Source organism: Eucalyptus grandis, chromosome 11 (genome assembly GCF_016545825.1).
Source record: "Eucalyptus grandis isolate ANBG69807.140 chromosome 11, ASM1654582v1, whole genome shotgun sequence".
Classification (NCBI taxonomy): domain Eukaryota; kingdom Viridiplantae; phylum Streptophyta; class Magnoliopsida; order Myrtales; family Myrtaceae; genus Eucalyptus; species Eucalyptus grandis.
This window is the reverse complement of record NC_052622.1, coordinates 8,917,189-8,940,100: the sequence shown is the minus strand read 5'-3', so window position 1 is coordinate 8,940,100 and position 22,912 is coordinate 8,917,189. Positions and strand designations below refer to the sequence as shown.

At 38.8% G+C, this 22,912-nt stretch overlaps 1 protein-coding gene and 1 long non-coding RNA gene across 2 annotated transcripts; both read left to right on the top strand.

The window, feature by feature from the left end:
* Positions 1 to 6,894: 6,894 nt before the first annotated feature.
* On the top strand, positions 6,895 to 8,084 carry LOC120289472. The gene is made up of 3 exons (XR_005547483.1): positions 6,895 to 6,959; positions 7,597 to 7,667; positions 7,860 to 8,084. It is a non-coding gene; the product is annotated as an uncharacterized LOC120289472 (long non-coding RNA).
* Positions 8,085 to 19,090: 11,006 nt separating this feature from the next.
* On the top strand, positions 19,091 to 21,285 carry LOC120289719. Its single transcript, XM_039305045.1, has 5 exons — positions 19,091 to 19,114; positions 19,224 to 19,292; positions 19,943 to 20,043; positions 20,812 to 20,876; positions 21,051 to 21,285. The coding sequence occupies exons 1-5, from the start codon at positions 19,091 to 19,093 to the stop codon at positions 21,110 to 21,112; spliced, it is 321 nt and encodes a 106-aa protein (XP_039160979.1). The 3' UTR covers positions 21,113 to 21,285.
* Positions 21,286 to 22,912: the final 1,627 nt, after the last annotated feature.

Genomic DNA, 22,912 nt, shown 5'->3' with positions numbered 1-22,912 from the left:
TTTTTTCTTTTCTTTAAAGCTTTCTGAAATAAATTCGTACGTGCTCCCCTATTCAAAATTAATACATCAAAATTTGTACGCACCTAGTTTAAAACCTCATTGTGTTATTGAGTAAATAAAATTTGGCGTCCAAACCTAACGCCTCATTTTTTTCTCTATTTCATGGTGAATAACCCTTTTTGAGATAAACTTGGACAACTCTTTTGTTTTTCTTTAAAGCTTTCGGAAATAAATTCGTACGTATTCCGTACTTAAAATTAATCCATCAAACTTTGCACGTACCTAGTTTAAAATCCCATTGTGTTATTGAGCGTATAAAATTTGGCGTCCAAACCTGACACATTATTTTTTTCTTTATTTCTTGCCCAAAAACCCTTTTTGAAATAAACTTAGGCAACTCTTTTTTTTTCTTTCTTTAAGGCTTTCAAAAATAAATTCGTACGTGCTCTCGTACTCAAAATTAATCTATCAAAATTTGCACACACCTAGTTTAAAATCTCATTGTGTTATTGAGCAAATAAAATTTGGTGGCCAAACCCGACACCCTATTTATTTTCTATTTTCTTGCCCAACCACTCTTTTTGGAAATAATATTGAGCAATTCTTTTTTTTTTTTTTTTTCTTTAAAGCTTTCGGAAATAAATTCGTATTAACTCCCATACTCAAAATTAATCTATTAAACTTTGCATGCACGTAGTTTAAAACCTTATTGTGTTATTGAGCCAATAAAATTTGGCGTCCAAATCTGACACCTCATGTTTTTCTCTATTTCTTGCACAACAACCCTTTTTAAAATAAACTTGGGCAACTATTTTTTTTTCTTTAAAGCTTTCGGAAATAAGCGCGTAAACGACCATAAGCGTGTCAACGAAACAACCATTTCCTATATTCGAAATGGGGCCAAATTTCGGGATGTCAAACCTGATGCCGCCGATATGAAAATGGTATCACATTTCTTAGGAAAACACACCTAAAAAAACCCACCATAGGCATTTCTTAGGAAAGTTTCGATTTATACAAATTAAACGAGTTTCAAGCTTTGCTGAAAGGTAAATTTTGCATATTATATGCTTTTCATTCTGTACGTATCTTTTGGAATTGTTTATCTTCTATTACAGCTACAAGTTTTTTTTGTTTTTTTGGGAGAATGGTTTGTTTTAATAAGTAATAAAAGTTGAGTCCTTCTGGTGTGATTGAATGCTTCCTCCTTGACATTGAAATGTCTGAGAACGAGGGGCTTTCTAATAAGAATGGTTTCTTTTTTTCTTTTAAATTGAAATTGACTTTTATGTAGGGCACTCACAACTGCACAACATCCCGGAGAAGTACTCATCCATTGAGTATAAAAGAGCAAATGATGGCATGCACAATCTCATTACTTCATGAACAAACACTAGTTATACATTATTCAAGTAAAAAATAGATGAATAAACCCATTTTACTATAATAAGATGGTTCAAAAGCACATCATCTCACTGATCCTAAATGTTATACAAATGGCCATATAAGATAAATAAAAAACATACATCCACAACCCTACTTCATTGATGCCATCATCAATGAAAATAACAAATTGATCAACACCACTTTACCGAACCCATTATCACAAAAGATATTACCACAACATGTCAAAACTAAACATTCCCAAATGTTGTCACTTTTGTCTCTTCGAATAACTTCTAACGCATGTACTCTTGACATTAGTAGGAGGATCCGTACTAGTAGAGCCACCAGCACTGCCACTTGCCTTTTTATTTGTATGTGTCTAAACTTGCAAAGAGTATATTCTTTTAAAGTATTATTGACGAAACAAGCATGAAATAATAGAAATGGAAGTACTAACCAGAGAAGCTCACTAGGAAGCTGGCGATAGTTGGCAGGTCTGAAATGTATTTGACACGAGCATTAGGACAGCCTGATGGCTTCGAAGGATGTTACTTGATCAACAAGAGGTAATGATCCCTGTTGTTTTACCACAGTAATGTCAAATAGCAGAATCTTGGCTCCAGAAGACGTTCAACATCAAAAACCAATGCAAAACTATGCTTATCAGCACCTCAATTTCGTTCTCTAAAGGGGTAGTTGTCGGTAACATTGCCAGTATGAATAACATTTCTAATGAGTCAAAAGAGTGGTCACCTGAATAATAGCACCAAAACTTCCAAGAGTGATGTCGGGAATAAAGTGAGGAATGCTCAACTTAACTTTCTTTGGTAAGGCAGCAAGAAAATGCCCGACTTCCTACTCATAAACATCTCTTTCATGTATGAACAGAGCCAAGGAATGTAGTCCTGAAGTAACTATTGATCAGTTAATTACATGTCCATGATTTGATGCCTAAAACATGAAAACTGGATCCAATGAGTTTACAAATCCATAATGACGTGCATACTTTAAAAAGTTTTTTGCTATAAAGCTCCCTAATAGTCCAAAGGGTATTTTGCCCCGCCCCCCCCCCCCCCCAAAAAAAAAAAAAAAAAAAGGACTTCTAATAAGAAAAGGTTGCCCTTGCTAACACTCCAAACCGACCCTCCAAGCTGTGTCTACTTTTCTTTAGTACTTCATCTACAAAACCACATGCTCATTCCAACGCTAAGACACGTAAAGAGAATTCAAAAATCTCCAAAAATTTTGAGTACGTACGAAACAGGACATCTCCGGTCGGTGGCAAAAGTGAGGAAAAACGTGCAAAATACATGAGAGGGAGGGGAAGAGGGGTCCATAGGCCTTTCTTTCCTCTGAAGATGTCACTCGAAACCATATCATGCTTGAAGGTGCAGCAAATGCAGCCCGAGAAACTTGTACTCTGTTTGCGACGAGGATGGCGACCGACTCCACTAAGCCTCCGTCGTTTTCCAGTAGCTGCCATCGACGGAGGATCGCGGCGGCGGCGGTCGTCGTTTGCCTTTTGCTAGACAGAGAGTAGAGAGAGAGAGAGAGATAGAGGTGGGAGAGTGGGGAGAAAAAAATTAGGTGGGCCGGCCCCTGTCCGGCACCGGCATCAATATTTGATTGAGCCGGAGCACGGTGACGTGGAGGGGCTGGCCCACCTTATATTTCCCCCCGAGATAAATCCTCCCGCTCCGTAATCTAACCGAAAAAGGAAAACTTGCGATCCACGTCAAATCGTATCACCAATTGAATCCGTTAGGATTCTGTGTCCGCTGATCTCGGAAATCTCCTCCCTCCTTCCTCTCCCCATAAGAATCTGCTCTCATCCTCTTCACGAGTCGTCGTCAGGGTCCTCGCGTTGCTAATTCATCATGGCAATGTTGCGGAAACCTTTGCATGGATGGAGGATCAAGCAAGAAATCCAGAAACTGATTCGCGCGCCTACACCTCACCTTAATCCGGTTCGTGAATGGGCCGGCTTGGCCAGTCGCCCCACCCCACGCAGCTCGCTCTCTCCTCTCCCCTCTCTCTTCTTCTGCTGCCACAATCTTCCGCCCACATTTCCTCCTCTCTCTACCAGCTCCTTCGCGACCTGGCCGCCCTCCGCCGTCGCGTACTACTCTCGTGCGCCTGAGCCCGACGAGCCGAACCCCAACGCGCAGAGCCAAGTCGATGAGGTGAGTGTTGTGAAGGTTGTGAGCTCTCCTGGGGATTGTCTGGGAGAGGAAGAATGTCTTCAGTGTACATTAAATGCTCTTTTGATTAGTATCATTTAATACAAATCTAAAGGATCAATTTGATTACATCTCCATCTGTGGGTGGTTTTTAATGGTCCATCTAATGGGTATCCTTTAGGTCATGTGCAAGCATGTTTTTCTGCAATCTGTTTCCAGTTTTGATCGCTATAACTTATGAGGTGTCTGGTTTAGACCAAATCTTATGTCGGCATTAATCTGTTTGCTACATCCTTTTGCATCTCTTTTAACTTTTAACTTTTAACTTTTGACTGGACTCAACATATAAGGATCTCACTTGAATTGTTTATTAGGATGGTAATATGCCTGAGGACTCTCCCCAAAAAGTGTATTTTCATGGTATCCCAATTCCAATAGAGGTATTGCCTTCTTTTCCCTTCCTTTCTCTAAGGCGTTCCTTTGTTGTTCTAAGTGATGGCTGTAGCGAGGATGCTTTTTAGTTTATCGGCTTCAACGAAAATCAATGTGAGGTGATTATTATGTAATAATTAGGGGTGTAATTCATTCTTCATGCATTTATTGTCAAGGAAATGCAGAACAATATCCTTTTAGCCCAGATGCATCCTTTTGCATCTCTTTTAATTGGACTCAACATAAATCCTTATGGATCTCACTTGAGTTGTTTATTAGGTTGCTAATAAGATGCCTAACGACTCTCTCCGACAAGAGTATGTTGATGGTTTCCCAATAGAGGTATTGCCTTCTTTTCCCTTCCTTTCTCTAAGGCGTTCCGTCATTGTTCTAAGTGATGGCTCTAACGCGGATGCTTTTTAGTTTATTAGCTTCGATTTGAAAATCAATGTGAGGTGATTATTATGTAATAATTAGGGGTGTAATTCATTCTCCATGCATTTATTGCCAAGGAAATGCAGAACAATATCCTTTTAGACCATATACATCCTTTTGCATCTATTTTAACTGGATTCAACATAAATCCTTATGGATCTCACTTGAGTTGTTTATTAGGTTGCTAATAAGATGCCTAAGGACTCTCCCCGACCAGTGTATGTTGATGGTTTCCCAATAGAGGTATTGCCTTCTTTACCCTTCCTTTCTCCAAGGTGTTCCATTGTTCTAAGTGATGGCTATAGCCAGGATGCTTTTTAGTTTATCGGCTTCAACGAAAAATCAACGTGAGGTGATTATTATGTAATAATTAGGGGCGTAATTCATTCTCCATGCATTTATTGCCAAGGAAATGCAAAACAATATCCTTTTGAGCAGTAGAGACCACTTCATCAACTCACTAACGTTTTTTTAGGAGTTGATCGACTTTTATGGAGTTGCCCTTAGTCACGATCTTGAATTGCAGTTTTTGGATGCTCTAGATATACAAAGCATTATTTATCTGCTTTACTTTAGTTTGCGCTCTTTAAATTCCATTGCTTCTCTCTTCTCTAGTATTTGCCGCTGCTAACGTATTGGAAAAAAAAGTTATCATTTAATTTATCATCGGAGGAAAGGACAAAGTTATCCAGGGCAGCATATTTGAATACAGAGGTAAGATTTATTGCGTTACATCTCATTGAAAATATTGCGAGTGCTTCTTGCATGTGGTATAGTGGATGAAGTCATTACGCGAAATTTCTGGTTCTCTGCATTAGTATACTAATTTATGTGAGGAGGCATTGGACCATTTTTACCAAGAAATGAGCAAGGAAGTGGAGACAATTCTTCACGAGCGAGACCCGTGAGTATTCTCTCTATTTTTCAAGGTTGCGTGGAATTGATCTATCCTCTGTGGAGGATGACACCTGAGTCAAGACCTAGTTGCTTTGAATTTTTCATTATGCAGTTTTGATTACTTTAACATCCGGTTGTGGTTGTAGGAGACTACCCAAGAAACTCTCCAAGAAGGTGGTGGTCACATGTCTGTCCGACGACTGCACGTGCGACTACCCGTACAAGCACGCGTACGTGTACGTGCTCCGGAGGAAACACAGGTCTCGAGTGAGTGCTGCAAAGGTTCGAGCGCATGGGAGGAAACATAGGTCTCAAGTGAGGGCTGCAAAGGTTCGAGTTCTAAAATTTGGATTTGGAACGAATTCTGAAGATTGTTTGGGAGAAGGAAAATGAAGGGAAAAGGAAATGAGACTTGGAAAATTGAGTTACTTGCATTTGGGCTTGATGATCTGTTTGGTTGAGAATCAGATTCATCGACCATAGTTTGTCAAATTATGTTTAATGTTTGTGCTGTAAATGTAATAAGATGGCTTTGGTTGCAGGAATCGTGTAGAGAACTAGAAGTAGAGCTTGCTATGACTTACTTGGTGGGACCAGAGGTGTTTCTCTGTTCATGCTAATTTAAGATGGATCATGTTGTGGGGGTTTCGCTTGCACTGTGCATTGTTCTATGCTTCAGAACAACCTTGCGGTCCCTGATTGCGGTTCCTGTTTGAGTGCAGGCGTTTGGTGTTCATTGGCCTAATGATGAGTTTCCGTTTGGAGTGGATATGATACCGCATAAATGGAAGGTGTGTCTTATCTGAATGTCGGGCTTGTTTCTTTACAAAAATTTATCTCACAAGCAAAAAGTTTGGTGATCACAAGCATTGAGTGGACGATGATGGTTTTCAATAGGTCGTGTGGTACTTGTTTTGTTTCGACTCTAGAACCACCTTCACAATATCCTGCCTTTTTATCCCATAGATTTTCTAGCTTAGCACTGTAATTCTAATTCACATCTTGTGGGTTTTCCTTCTGAAGAAGCACCAGAATATTGAGTAGAATATTGAGTATACTCGGGGAGAAGAGTATCTTGACATATATTTTGTGGCAAATTTTTTTCATGGGAGAGGATGTCTTCAGTTTACATCACATGCTCTTTTCATCAGTATCATTTGATACAAATCTAAAGGATCAATTTGATTTCATCTCCATCTAAGGGTGGTTTCTAATGGTCAATCCAACTGGTATACTTTACGACCGATCACATGCCAAGGAATGTTGTTCTGCAATCTGTTTCCAACTTCGATCGCTATAGCCCATGAGGTATCCTGTTTAAGAATAGATTTTATGTCAGCATTAGTCGGTGTGCTACATCCTTTTGTATCCCCTTTAACTGGAGCTACCAGGAAAAAAAAAAAAAAACTAGACTCCACATATATCCTTTTGGATCTCACCTCTATTATTTATTAAGGTTGTTAATTTTGTATCTCCTTTAACTGGACTCAAGATATATCCTTTTGGATCTCACTTCTGTTATTTATTAGGTTGTTAATAAGTTTGAGTTCTCTGGCGAAGATGTATTTGATGTAGCAGAGGGGGCAGCATTGGAGTGCGCTGGTCGGATAATTAAATTGCCCAGATTCAGTATTGCCTTCTTTTCCCTTTTTCCTTTTAAGGTGTTCTGTTGCTGTTTTAAGTGATAGCTGTAGAGACCATCTATGATACATTCTGGTTTATCGGCGTCAAGAATTGATTAAGTCTAAGGTGTGGGTACTGGCTGATTGCCCGCTGCAAGTGTTGCCTTCTTTTCCCTTCCTTCTCTAAGGTGTTCTTATCTTCTAAGTGATGGCTGTAGTGTGCATCTAAGAAATCAATGTGAGAGGTGCTTATTATGTAATAGTTAGGGGTGTAATTCATTCTCCATGCATTTATTTCTGAGGAAATGCAGCACAATATCCTTTTGAGCAGTGGAGACAACTTCATTCTGAAGGCGAACGATGTTGATTTCCTACGCTAGAGGAGCTAGAGGATGGTTGAGAATCCAAAAGTCAATTCAACTCACTTATGTTGTTGATCGACTTCTATGGACATTGTGAATCTTCATAGATGATTACCATATTTGACTTCGATCCAGATTACCATTAAGTTGCGATCTTGAATTGTAGTTTCTTAGATGCTCTGTATATACAAAGCATTATTTATCAGTTTACTTTAGTTGGTGCTTTTTAAATTCCATTGCTTCCCTCTTCTATAGCATGACTTCGCTCTTCGACTGCCACAGGTTAGCTTGCAAGGACATGGGCAATGCGGGAAAAGTCTAAGTTAATTGTTGCATCACTTTTGCATGCAAAGGTAAGAATTAGTGTTAGATCTCATTGAAAAATATTGCGAGTGCTTCTTGCATGTGGTAAAGTGGACCCTATTACGTGGCACCTATCCGTTAGTTTGAATTACGGATGGTTTATAAATGCTTAATCATGTCATTATCTTTTCTTTTTCTGCATCTGATGTTTATGATATAACTTGTTTTGTTGCTTTTGTTAGGGAGTGGTCATCTGGAAGTTCCTTTGAAAAAACTGGCCGTTTCTATTGTTAGAACGCTTTCCTCTTTGTCTTTGGGTGTCGTGGTTGCTTGGGTGGCCATCCCTACTTTGGATGGCAGAAATGAAACGTTAAACAATTCTATCGGATAATCTTCGTGACGATGTAATTTACATGGATGCAGCACCATGGAAATTGCATATAATCAATCTTATTTAGTGACTTTTATCCGTGGCATGTAATTTTCGTAGCAAGTTGTAAAGCTTCTGGTATTCAAGGTAGATTGTTACATGTCACACCCAAAAGCGTGGATATATTCTCATAAGTTGGTTCGCAGTACTTGTTTTCTGATCTGGAATTGGGAGGTTGTGCTCCTGGATTCGATGCTTGTGCTGCTGTGGAACTGATTGAATGAGATGGGAAAAGATTAGGAAGGTAGAAATTAATGGGAGAATTCTCGTCGAAGTTTAAAATTAGAACAAGTGGTATTCAAAGGAGGATTGCCAAGATTAGGGACAGTGACTAGACTTGCTTAATGGATGGGCAAGGTAGGCATAATGAGGAATGCAAGACGATGCGTAGTGGTGGGTGTCCGTTGCGGCATGGTGGATCAATACTAGGGGATCGATTGTGGCCTGTCGGCTTGTTAGGACCGCTTGAGCTCATCGGGTCTGAAGCTAAGCAAGCAATTTCATTCTGGGGTCGCTCATCCTTAGAGCTCATCCTTAAATCTATATTCTGAGAAAAGTACTCTCTTTCATTGAGGGGCAGGCCTGTAAAATGGTTTATTGGACTGCACAGCTTGTTCGTCAATTGCATCTCTCATGAAATCCAACTTCTGGTTAGGTTTGCTTCTAATTTAGAACAGCCCACTTCAAATGCGTGACTTTTTTAAGAAATGTGAATCAAAACACCCTAACATCAAATCCAAAATTTAAATTAAGTTTGATGAACATCAAGACACCATGTCAATCTGATTTAGTACCCATAGTATTTCTTGTTTTAATTGCCATTCCTATTTTAAACTTGTAATGTGATCTATCCTCTTCTGCTTAAAACATGCCATGGTAATCTACCTATATAATTTGCCTAGATGAGATTAAGTCATTTTTCGCGAAATAAATGGTATTCTTTACTTCTCTCATAAATGCGGCTATAATGTCCAAGGATTACAACTTCTTACTCCTCATATACAATTAAATTGCACATGAAACCTCCTCTCGGTCACAAGGCATGGACGAGCACTTTGGCTAGAGTGCTCTCAAGCCCTTTCAGTACATTTCACCATTTTTTTAAGGCAAAAAAAAAGAAAAAAAAAAGAAGAAGATAAGCTTGCGACTTCGATTGTGCCATGTCAAGTGATCAATGAATTTCTTTTTATGAAATTGCTTCAACTATGGCTTCTCTCAAATGGGAACTTCTGCTTGTAATCGTAGCTTGTCACCATCTTTGGGGCAGTATAATAGAACCACTTTGTTCCAAATCATGGCAAAATACTCAACAAGGAGCAAGACTCGAAACCAAATAAAATAAAAACTATAGATACTTGAAACAAGATTTGTGAGCAAACTATTCCAACCTACACTACGCAGCAAGAATGTCTCTTGGCCTTTCAGGATAAAGAGCATAGGAAAAGACAATAAGATTTTCTTTTCTCTTTCTTTCTTTTTTCAGTCAAAGAAAGGTCAATGAAATTGAACGATCTGTAATTTAAATTCCACAAGAGTGGCAAAATTCCACAATGTTAGATCTAGTGCCCAAAACCTCTTATCTTATCTTTTTTCGTATCAAATCTTCAAACCCAATAACTGAACTCAAAATAGGAGGAAAAAAGGGACAGAGGGATTATATTTATCATGTTGCTTAATGGAAGGAGAAATCGTTTATTGAAAGGATGGGCTCATGGCATGGGCTCCCCCATCAACACCCCGGCTAGTGCCTTCACCTCATCACCGCATCTCTATCCCACCCAAAAGAAAAGAAAGATAAAACTTTGAAGAAATCACTGTTGAAAAATTGATAATTCAAAAATACTAGGCCTTCGGTATGTGTAACAATCATCATTGATGATAAGTCTTGCTGAGATGTGCCAAGGTAATATTGATTTAACATCATGAGCCCATGTAAGCACCAGAAGCAAAATCACAACAAAAGACGACTTATGCCAAAATTACTTCATTGGAATGGCCTAAGTTGACGAGAGGAGCAGAGTTTTTAAGAACATTTTCTTCCTCTTTTTTTTTTCGGTGTTTTGAACGATGAAAGAGGTTAAATGCTCCCTCCTAACTCAACAATTCAGCATTATCATCTTCTGTTCATATTAACCTCCATGTCAAAACAACCGAAAAGAAAATAACATTCTCCTCAAATCCTTGACAACTTGATAGTAATCATCAAAACAAATTTTCTAATCGTAACAATTTGATTGTAAGCAGTTATTAAAGCTATGAAACACAAAAGAAAAGGAGCAGCATAGAAATATGTATTTTTGTATGTATGTAACGTTATGGTCTTTCAGAAGAAGACGACGGATAAAAAGGGGATTAGAGGAAGACGATCTCCACTAAAAACAGAAAATGAAAAGACAATTACATCAGTATGGAAAGCGAAACCACCGAAAGTCATCAAAAGGTACCCTCACGGCCCTCAGTAGAATCAATGGAGACGATCATGTTAATATGAAAAGCAAAAACTTTCGAAAAATTGACAGCCAATGGCACGCCTTCACCTCGCCTTAACCCGGTTCGTGAATCGCCTGGCTTGGCCTGGCCACTCGTCCAACTCCACGCGGCTCACTCTCTTCTCTCTCCACTCTCTTCTTTTACTGCAAGAACCTCCTACCCACGCCTCACTTTGGTTTTAACCCCCCAAGCTACCACTTTGCCTCTCTCTACCAGCTCTGTCGCCGCCGGGCCCTCTTCCACCGCCGCGTACTACTCCTATGCTCTCGAGCCCCGTAATACCACAAAGCAAAACTATGCTTATCAGCACCTCAATTTTGTTCTCTAAAAGGATAGTTGTCGGTAACATTGCCTCTATCAACTGGAATAACATTTCTAATGAGTCAAAAGAGTACTCACCTGAGTAATAGCACCAAAACTTCCAAGAGTGATGTCGGGAACAAAGTGCGGAATGCTCAACTTAACTTTCTTTAGTAAGGCAGCAAGAAAATGCCCGACTTCCTACTCATAAACATCTCTTTCACGTATGAACAGAGCCAAGGTATGTAGTCCTGAAGTAACTATTGATCAGTTAATGACATGTCCATGATTTGATGCCTAAAACATGAAAACTGGATCCAATGAGTTTACAAATCCATAATGATGTGCATACTTTAAAAAAATTGCTATAAAACTCCCTAATAGTCCGTAGGCTATTTTGCCCCGTCCCTCCCCCGGCCAAAAAAAAAAAAAAAAAAAAAAGGACTTCTAATAAGAAAAGGTTGCCCTTGCCAACACTCCAAACCGACCCTGCAAACTCTGTCTACTTTCCATTATTACTTCATCTACAAAACCACATGCTCATTCCAACGCTAAACGGCACGTAAAGAGAATCCAAAAATCTCCAAAGTTTTGAGTACATACGAGACAGGACATCTCCGTCGGTGGCAAAAGTGAGGAAAAACATGCAAAATATATGAGTGGGAGGGGAAGAGGGGGTCCACACTCCACAGACCTTTCTTTCTCTGAGATAATTGATTCGTGATTCTTGGTTTTGGTTTTCCTTAGTTTGCACTTGGCATGTGAACTTTGGGATACTATTGATGGTACGGCTTCTCCTGCTTCTGAATGGCATTGCTGGCTAGGGTGGCATCATCGTTGTGATTGAGGACATAATCGAGTTCGGAGCGGAAAAACGATGGGCTTTTGGTGGCGATTACTTGGTTTTCGCGGCTTTGTATATGTAGCAGTGGCTTTGAGAGCGCGATTTTCTGATGGTTGACTCGCGTAGTGGAATGTGTTCATTGTCTATGTTGTTAGCAGCAGTAGGTGTTGACGGAAGACAATATCTTTTAAACTTCCTAGCCTTCAGAATTGATCAATTCGATCAATTCGGACTTGCTTTTACTGAAATGTATGCACTTATTTGATAAACTCCGCATCTTAGTCAAGTCATGTTCATAATTTTCTGTTCAGCCATAGCCATGGACTTGTGCTCCTGGTTCCGTATGGCTTTTTCGTAGGCATATAATTCTATCAAGCGGTGTCCTGTTTTTGTGTATTTCCGAGTAACATATACCTCCATCATGCCATATCCGACATTTCTAAATGCGCTGGGTGCTCCTAGGCCACATACACTCCCTAATGCCTGAGGCGCTAGCCACCAAACCAGGCACTAGTACGTTGGCTAGCCTTCATCGAAGGCTTCTTGTTATGTTTGCATTTCAAATTTCTTTGTCAGCTCGGTTCACCAGCTTGGTATTTTGAGTTGAAACAGGTTTAAATATCCGTGTGAGGAGAGATTTCATGGTTGCATTTTCTTCTCGCCAGACTTATGCAATTATTTAGTTGAACGGGATAGGCTAGCAATTCATAGATAATTTTAGTCGATCAACATGCGAAGAACTTTAATCTCGGATTCTACGCATGTCCCCGAATGGTCCTATGTAAACAATATGAAGACATGTCGATGGTTAATGCTGGCTAGAGTTTGTATCTTTGGGGGAAGCAGATTAGTAATGTAACGGCCCAAGTGGCGGTGCGCGGGGAGGAGGGATGGCGGTGCGTCTGCGCCTCGGTCCCCGGACGTGCGTAGGGAAGGGGTCCCTCTCTTGTCCCACATCGCTTAAGGGGGGAGTCCTGAGCTAGTTTATAAGACTTTGGTCCCTCTAATTTGTGTAACGCGTTTTAAAGCCATGAGAATTCAGTGTGGGCCGCTGTGCTCCCAAGACCTAAGTACACAACGCACATGGCTGACTAGCTAATTAAAGATATTGCCAGAAAACATGCTGTGTTCTTCTTTAATGATATGCAATAACGTTTTGTCTATCTAATTGTATGCTTTAATTACAGGTAGCAACTTGGAGCGGGCATGCTGCTAAGGTTTGTTTGCTGCTGTTATTTGGAGAGCACTTATTAAGTGTTGCTGTTGATGGTAATGTGTGCAAATGGGTATTCAAATAATAATTGAGAACTTTTCGCCCTTGGGACGCATCTCGTTCGATGGCAATTTTACTCCTGATTGTGTAATGCATCCCGACACTTTCTTAAATAATGTGACTATCCTCTTTACCTCGTCAACTTTCAGTTCATATTCGCTAGCGATGTTTTTTCTTGTCCTTTTTTCTCTCTCATGCACCTCTAATTAATTTGCAAAGTTTTCTCAGTTTGTTTCGGTAGTAAAGATTTGAGAAAAGTAACAGATAAGCTGGAAAAAAAGCAACCTGAGAAATTGCTTGCCGTTTGCTTTGTTTTATACCCATCTTGAAATTATCCACCATGAAAATGAAAATGAGTAGATTTCTTAATAGAGTACAATCATTTTATCATTTACCTTTTCTATATTTTTAAAAGCTGGACATATTGTTTACTTGAGAATGTAATACTATACTGTATTTAAAGATAATATATCTGTGCATCTTTAATTAGCTCTTCATAGCAACATCCAGCCAAAGGTCACTAACTTTGGAATGTGTTATTTGAAAAAATTAAGCTGTCGAGGGAAGAAGTATCCAGGGGGCCCAGCCCTGAAGGGCTATGGAGTATTCCGGTCAAAAAATTTTAACACATTTTACCCTTAGCTTCTCTAATATAGATTGATAAGAGGAGTTTGTGATGTTGAAAGCAGCATGGTCCTCATGTAAGCAGCTCGACTTCTTGGACATGACTAGTATGTCGAGAGGTGGGAATGCGAATGCGAAATTGATGAGGATCTTTCCCTATATTCGTTCAACCTCAAAGAACTTAAGAACTTTGATGTGGATTTCATGCTATTAAATTTGTCTTGTCACGAGGTGACCTCCATGAGAGTTGAATTTAATTTTAGATTTTGAGTGTTATTTCTTGCTATGAAATGTAACACAGGCAAAACACGAGTCCCATTTGTTTTATTACGTGAGTTCGCCCTTACTTTTGGGATTTGCTTTATTAAAACACATCCTCCTTCTTTGCTCTTGACAACCTTTTATTACATTGAATCGGCTATATTTACCCTTATTGCCTCACTCTTGATTTAAGATTAATATTTTCACCCTTTATTATTGGCTCACGGCACCCTTCTATTATCCCTTGCAATCCCGCTCTTAGTTTAATATTATTTCTTAAGTTTTTTTTCTTCTTCTTCTTTTTTCATTTTTACTAAAAGAAAAGCTTATTCTTCCACACTCATTACATTTCACAGTTTTCTTCTTATTTGTCTTCTTGAACTTATTCTAACACTAACCATATATTAGAGTAAGGAAATATTAATTTTTCTGCAAATTGTTTACTTTTACTTTTGTATATTATCCTCACGGTCGTGAATTTGTTTACTTCAAATTTTGGTACAAATTTACGAGAATTTACTCAAACATTGAATATTGTGGTTCATGTATGCATTATACACAATTTACTCAAAGATTATCCTCTTACTTGAGCTCAAATTACTTTTTGAATAATTGTTTCCTAATACAGACCCAAAAGAATTTAAATGTTTCCTAATATAAAAAGAAATATAAAATCATGAACAAAATAATTTTTTTTTTTGCATTCTTGTATTTCGCATTATATCACAATCTCCATCCTATATAAGCCACATGTTGGTTTTGAATTTCACTAACTAGAATTTGACCGTGCAGTCTCGATCTCTCTATCTATTGTATCAATCGTGAAAAACTTTATCCCATTTAAAAAAAAAAAAAAAAGAAGAAGAAGAACTAATAAAACTTAAAGTAAAAAAGTAACATTCAAAGAGGGTCGCAGAGCCATGGTCATAGACTCATAGCTTGAGGTTTCAAGCTGCTCCTGCAGCTGCTCAAGCCTCGCGTGGGTGGAGCCGGTCCGGCACAGCGGGAGGCGCGCAGAAAGCGCTTTACGAGAGAGCAATAAAGCATTGTCGGTTCAAAAATCGGTTTGGTCTTTGCCGAGCACCCGTCTATTTTTCCCAAGGGCGACGATGCAAAGAGCGACGGTGCTACCGAAGAAGAAGGAGACCATTGCGTTCTAAAGACTATCCTCCGAAGTCAAATCCTCGTAAAATCTCATCAACTTTCTTGAAAGTCTCGACTGTTGCTTATTGATAATCTTTTCTGGCTCGTTTGATCGGAGTGATTTTTGATTGATTGATGGGATCATGCTTACCGTATCAACAAGATATGACTTTAACATCACTATGTTAAAAATTCAACATGTATTAGCCCTAAAACTTTAAGATGTCATTTGACATGTTCCTATCGTCCGTAGATTAATGTATGTCCAATACAGCATCACGACTCATCAAGAGTGATTTGTAAATAATAATATTAGCATTGGGGTTAATTTATACTTAAGGCACAAATTTTCACAATATAGATAGGCAAAAGTATTATCCCGAAAATAACTTGGAGAATTCACTAATGACATCTTGCGCTCCAATTCCAATAAATCAATGCCGTGTCGATTCATATTAGCCCAAAGTATGATTTCAAAATAAATAAGCGCCATTGCAAGGAATTAATTTTTTCCGATCGAGCTATGGGGACTATTTTCCCGTATACAATTGAGGAACTTTCCGGTAGTTTTCAGTTATTGATAGAGTTGACTATTTCAATATCGTACCATTGACGAGGACCCATCCCATTTGGTTTATATCTTTCGAATCAGGGTGAAGATACTTAATTAGAAAAATTTTGCATTTCAATGACCACACGAGAAAAACAGTACATTCCTACACATTATCATAATAAAATTTATATCATTTATAAAAGCTCAAATATTGTAAACACTAATGTTGATGACGTTAAATGTGATGATGCCGAGTTTTTATTTTATTTTTATTTTTTTTGCTTTGTTGAAAATGAAAAGAAAAGCAAAACGAGAAAGTGCCTTATCTAAAACTCACTGCACTCTATTATAGTAACATTCATATCATTTATAATACCTCGGATATTGCTAGCACTAATGTTGGAAATATATAATGTGGTAATGCATAGTGTTTTTTTTTTTTTTTTTCCTTTATTGAAAATGAAAAGAACTTGTACCATTTGGGTTCCAATCTGAATCCATCATCACTACAAATCCATCACAACACACGAACTAATTAGTTCAATTAATTCCAAATTAAGTTCGAATATTGTATTTTAATGGATTACATAAATTTCAAGATCATCGACCCCAATAGTAAATTCATATCTTGTATATAAAATGGAAAGAAAAAGCAAAATTAGAAAATGTATGTGCCATTTGAGTTGAGATCGAGGTCATGTCGCATGAACTAATTAGTTCTATCAATCCAATATTAAAGTTTCGATTCTTGTATATTTTCAGTTGATTAGATAAGTACAAGTTTTATGAGACACATTAGAAAAATAGTACCTTTCTAAGGCCTAAAATTCATATTATTTATAATTGCTCCGGTGATTATGCAAGGAGTTTTCTTTTTCTTTATTGAAAATGAAAAGAAAAGGAAAATGAAAAAGTGATCGAGCCGGAGCACGGTGACGTGGAGGGGCTGGCCCACCTTATATTTATTCTCCTCAGTCAGTCCAGATGATGGGTCCCACGGGAGGAACGTGTCGCGCTCCCGCCTTCTCCGTAATTTTCTCCCTAATCCTCCCGCTCCGTAATCTAAGGGAAAAAGGAAAGCTTGCGCTCCACGTCAAATCGTATCACCAATTGAATCCGTTAGGATTCTGTGTCCGCTGATATCGGAGCTCTCCTCCCTCCTTCCTCTCTCTCCATAAGAATCTGCTCTCATCCTCTTCACGAGTCGTCGTCGAGCTGGTCCTCGCTTCGCTAATTCATCATCGCAATGTTGCGGAAACCTTTCCATGGATGGAGGATCAAGCAAGGAATCCAGAAACTGACAGTGATTCGCGCGCCTTCACCTCGCCTTTATCCGGTTCTGAATGGGCCGGCTCGGCCAGTCGCCCCACCCCCACCCCACGCACCTCGCTCTCTCCTCTCCCCCTCTCTTCTTCTCCTTCGCGATCCGGCCCCCCTCCACCGTCGCGTACTACTCTCGTGCACCCGAGCCCAACGCTGATTCCGTGGAGGACCAGCTCGATGAGCCGAACCCCAACGCGCAGAGCCAGGTCGATGAGGTGAGTGTTATGAAGGTTGTGAGCTCTAAATTTTGAATTTGGAATGAAAATTCAGTTGTTGCACTGGGCTTGATGATTGTTTTTTGCCCCAAAAATGTGTGGCAGTGAAAGAGAATGATTTATCCAACCCTAATTTCTCAGTTCTCGTTCAATGGTTGTTATACTTGTTTTGTTTGGACTTAAACTCCCTTCACAATTTTACCTCTTTATATAGATTTTTAGTAACAATTCTAAAGGAATATCTGAATTTTGTATTTACATCTCCATTCTGTCATGGGTGAATGTCTTTTCATTTGGTACAAATCAAAGGTCAATTTGATTTCATCTCCATCTGTGGGTGGTTTTTGATGATCCATCCAGGCATGTTTTTCTGCAATCTGTTTCCAGTTTTGATCGCTATAACTTATGAGGTGTCTGGTTTAGACCAAATCTTATGTCGGCATTAATCTGTTTGCTACATCCTTTTGCATCTCTTTTAAATGGACTCAACATATATATAATGGATCTCACTTGAGTTGTTTATTAGGATGCTAATATGCCTGAGGACCCTCCCCAACAAGAGTATTTTCCCTAATCCCAAGAGGTATTGCCTTCTTTTCCCTTCCTTTCTGTAAGGCCTTTCCTTCCATTGTCTGTGGTTCTGATGGCTTTATGGCTTTATCGGCTTCAATGAAAATCAATGTGAGGTGATTATTTGTAATAAATCAATGTAGGTGATTATCATGTAATTAATTAGGAGGCGTAATCCATGCCAAGGAAATGCAGAATAATATCCTTTTAGGCTCTACATATATCCCTATGGATCTCACTTGAGTTGTTTATTAGGTTGCTAATATGCGTGATGAGGAAGAACAAGAACAAGAGTATGTTGGTGGTTACCCAGTAAAGGTATTGCCTTATTTTCCCTTCCATGCATCTATTCCATTATTGAGTTTATGGGCTTCAACCAAATCCTCCACGCATTTATTGCCAAGGAAATGCAGAACAATATACTTTTGAGCAGCAAAGACCACTTCATCAACTCACTTACGTTGTTGCATTTTTAGTTAGGAGTATTTTTAGGAGTTGATGACTTTTATGGAGTTGCCCTAGTGGCCATCTTGAATTGCAGTTTTTGGATGGTCTAGATATACAAAGCATTATTTCTCTACTTTACTTTAGTTTGCCCTCTTTAAATTCCATTACTTTCTCTTCTCTAGTATTTTCCCCTGATAATGCATTGGAAAAGCGTTCATCTGAGAAAATTAGAGAGAGATGCAGGGCAGCATCATTGGTAAGATTTATTGCTTTGGATCTCATTGAAAATATTGCGAGTGCTTCTTGCATGTGGTATAGTGGACCATCAGAGAGAAGTCATTACACTTCGCAAAATTTCTGGTTTTCTGCATTAGGAGATGAAATATGTTGAGGAGACATTGGACCGTTTTTACTGAGAAATGAGCAAGGAAGTGGAGACAATTCTTCACGAGGGAGACCCGTGAGTATTCTCTCTATTTTTTTTGCGTGGAATTGATCTATCCTCTGTGGAGGATGACACCTGAGTCAAGACCTAGTTGCTTTCAATTTTTCATTCTGCAGTTTTGATTACTTTAACATCCGGTTGTGGTTGTAGGAGGCTACCTGAGAAACTCTCCAAGAGGGTGGTGGTCACATGCCTGCCCCAGGACCCTCCCTGCAGGGACCACCACTGCACATACGTGTACGTGCTCCGGAGGAGGAGGAAACAGGGGTCTGGAGCGAGTGCTGCAAAGAGTGCTGCAAAGGTTCAAGTTCTAAAAAAATTTGAATTCTGAAGATTGTTTGGGAGAAGGAAAATGAAGGGAAAAGGAAATGAGACTTGGAAAATTGAGTTACTTGCATTTGGGCTTGATGATCTGTTTGGTTGCCCACAAAATGTGGCAGTGAAAGAGAATCGACCATAGTTTATTGTCAGATTATTTTTAATGTTGGTGCCCTAAATGTAATAAGATGGCTTTGGTTGCAGGAATCATGTAGAGAACTAGAAGTAGAGCTTGCTATGACTTACTGGCCGAAACTGAAGGTGTTTCTCTCTTCATGCTAATTTAAGATGGTTTTTAGGGTTTCGCTTGCACTGTGCATTGTTCTATGCTTCAGAACGACCTTGATTGCGGTTCCTGTTTTGAGTGCAGGAGGCAGATGCTCTTTGGCCTAGTGATCACTTTCCATTTGAAGTGGATAGGATACCACATAAATGGAAGGTGTGTCTTATATGAATGTTGCTTGTTTCTTTACAAAAACTTATCTCACAAAAAGTTTATGATCACAAGCATTGAGTGGACCATGATGGTTTTCAATAGGTCATGTGGTGCTTGTTTTGTTTCTTGTTTTGTTTGGCCTTCACAATATCCGACCTTTTTATCCCATAGATTTTATCGCTTAACACTCTAATTCTAATTCACATCTTGTGGGTTTTCCTTATGAAGAAGCACCAAAATCGAGTAGAGTGCTCAGGGAGGAGTATTTTGACATATTTTGTGGCAAATTTTTTTCACGGGAGAGGATGTCTTCAGTGTACATCACATGCTCTTTTGATCGGTATCATTTGATACAAATCTAAAGGATCAATTTGATTTCATCTCCATCCCTAGGTGATTTCTAATGGTCAATCCAACAGGTATCCTTTACCATCCGTCACGAGCTTGGCATGTTGTTCTGCAATCTGTTTCCAACTTTGATCACTATAACCCATGAGGTGTCCTGTTTAAGACCAAATTTTATGTCAACATTAGTCCGTCTGCTAGATCCTTTTAGATCCTTTTGTATCTCCTTTAACTGGACTGTTATTTATTAGGTTGTTAATTTGTATCTCAAGATAAATCCTTTTGGATCTCACTTCTTTATTTATTAGGTTGTTAATAAGTTTGAGTTCTCGAGCCAAGATGAAGATGTATTTCGTGTAGCCAAAGAAGAAGCAAGGAAGTACCCTGGCTGGTTGATTGCCCAGAACAAGTAGTGCCTTCTTTTCCCTTCCTCCTTTTAAGGTGTTCTGTTGCTGTTTTAAGTGATAGCTGTAGAGACCGTCTGGACCATCAGCATCATTGACTCATAAATCAATGTGAGAGATGCTTATTATGTAATAGTTAGGGGTAATTCATTTTCCATACATTCATTTCCAAAGAAATGTAGAACAATGCCCTTTTGAGCAGCACAGCATGAGCACTTCATTTTGGAGGCCAACTACGTGATTTCCCACACTAGAGGAAGGCCAAGAATCCGAAAGCCAATTTAACTCACACATATATTTCTCGCTTCTGTTAATACTGTTTTTTTTTTTTTTCCTTTTTTGGGGTACTGGCTGATTGTCCCCTGCAAGTGTTGCCTTCTTTTCCCTTCCTTCCCTAAGGTGTTCTTATCTTCTAAGTGATGGCTGTTGAGAGCCTCTAAGAAATCAATGTGAGAGGTGCTTATTATGTAATTCATTCTCCATGTATATTTATGGGAAATGATTCAGTTCTCCGGAGACAACTTATTCTCCATGAAGAAATCAAGGCGAAGGATGTTGATTTCCTAGGCTAGAGGAGCTAGAGGATGGCTGAGAGTCCAAAAGTCAATGTTGTTGATCGACTTCTATGGACATTGTGAATCTTCATAGATGATTACCATATTTGACTTGAATTGTAGTTTCTTTTAGATGCTCCGTATATACAAAGCATTATTTATGGGTTTACTTTAAATTCCATTGCTTACCTCTTTGACTTTGCTCTTCGACTGCCACAGGTTAGCCGGCAAGGACACAAGGACACTAGCAATGCAACTCTGGGAAAAGTCTAAGTTAATTGTTGGTAAGAATTATTGCATTAGATCTCATTGAAAAATATTGCGAGTGCTTCTTGCATGTGGTATGGTGGACTATTAGTTTGAATAATCGATGGTTTATAAATCCTTAATCGTGTCATGATCTTTTCTTTTTCTGCATGTGGTGTTTATGTTATAACTTGTTTTGTTGCTTTTGTTAGGGAGCGGATTAATGCTTTGGGTGGCCATCCCATCGGGTTTCTACTTTAGATGGAAGAAATGAAATGGGAAAAATTCTGTTGGATAACCTTTGTTGGATAACCTTTGTGACGATGTAATTTACATGGATGGAAATTGTGCATGATCAATCTTATTTAGTGACTTCTATCCTTGGCATGGCATGTAATTTTCGTAACAAGATTCTGGTATTCAAGGTAGATTGTCAGGTGTCAGTCAGGAGTAGGTGGATATATTCTTATAATTCAGTTGGCAGTACTTGTTTTCTGATCTGGACGTGGGAGGTGGTGTTCCTGGAGTGGATGCTTGTGCTGCTACGGATTGACTGAGATGGGAAAAGATTAGGAAGGTAGAAATTATGGGAGGATTCTCGTTGAAGTTTAAAATTAGAACAATTGGTATTCAAAGGAGTATTGCCAAGGTTAGGGATAGTGACTAGACTTGTTGAATGGACGCGCAAGGTAGGCATAATGAGGACTGCAAGATGGTGTGTAGTGGTGGGTGCCCGTTGCGGCATGGTGGATCAATACTAGTGGATCGATCATGGCCTGTCGGCTTGTTAGGACCTCTTGAGCTCACTGGGTCTGAACCTAAGCAAGCAATTTCATTCTTTGGGTCGCTCATCCTTAGAGCTCATCCTTAAACCTATATTATGAGAAAAGTACTCTCTTTCATTGAGGTTTATTGGACTGCACAGCTTGTTCGTCAATTGCATCTCTCATGAAATCCAACTTCTAGTTAGGTTTGCTTCTAATTTAGAACAGTCCACTTCAAATGTGTGACTTTTTAAGAAACGTGAATCAAAACACCCTAACATCAAATCCAAAATTTAAATTAAGTTTGATGAACATCAAGACACCATGTCAATCTGATTTAGTACCCATGGTATTTCTTGTTTTAATTGACATTCCTATTTTAAACTTGTAATGTGATGTATCCTCATCTGCTTAAAACATGCCATGGTAATCTAGCTATATAATTTGCCAAGATGAGATTAAGTCATTTTCGCGAAATAATTCATATGCTTTAGTTCTCTCATAAATGCGGCTATAATGTCCAAGGATTACAACTTCTTAGTCCTCATATACAATTAAATTGCACATGAAACCTCCTCTCCGTCATAAGGCATAGACGAGCACTTTGGCTAGAGTGCTATCAAGCCCTTTAAGTAAATTTCACCATTTTTTTAAGGAAAAAAAAAAAGAAAAGCTTGCGACTTCATTTGTGCCATCTCAAGTGATCAATGAATTTCTTTTTATGAAATTGCTTCAACTATGGCTTCTCTCAAATGGGAACTTCTGCTTGTAATCGTAGCTTGTCACCATCTTTGGGGTGGTATAATAGAACCACTTTGTTCCAAATCATGGCAAAATACTCAACAAGGAGCAAGACTCGAAACCAAATAAAACAAAAACAATAGATACTTGAAACAAGATTTGTGAGCAAACTACTCCAACCTACACTTCGCAGCAAGAATGTCTTCTTGGCCGTTCAGGATCAAGAGCATGGGAAAAGACAATAAGATTTTCTTTTCTCTTTCTTTTTCAATCAAAGAAAGGTCAATGCAATTGAATGATCTATAATTTAAATTCCACAATAGTGGAAAAATTCCACAATGCTAGATCTAGTGCCCAAAACCTCCTCCTTTTCTTCTTCTTCTTCTTATCTTATCTTTTTTTTGTATTAAATCTTCAAACCCAATAATTAAACTCAAAATAGGATGAAAAAAGGGACAAAGGGATTATATTTATCGTGTTGCTTAATGGAAGGAGAAATCGTTTATTGAAAGGATGGGTTCACAGCATGGCTCCCCCATCAACACCCTGGCTAGTGCCTTCACCTCATC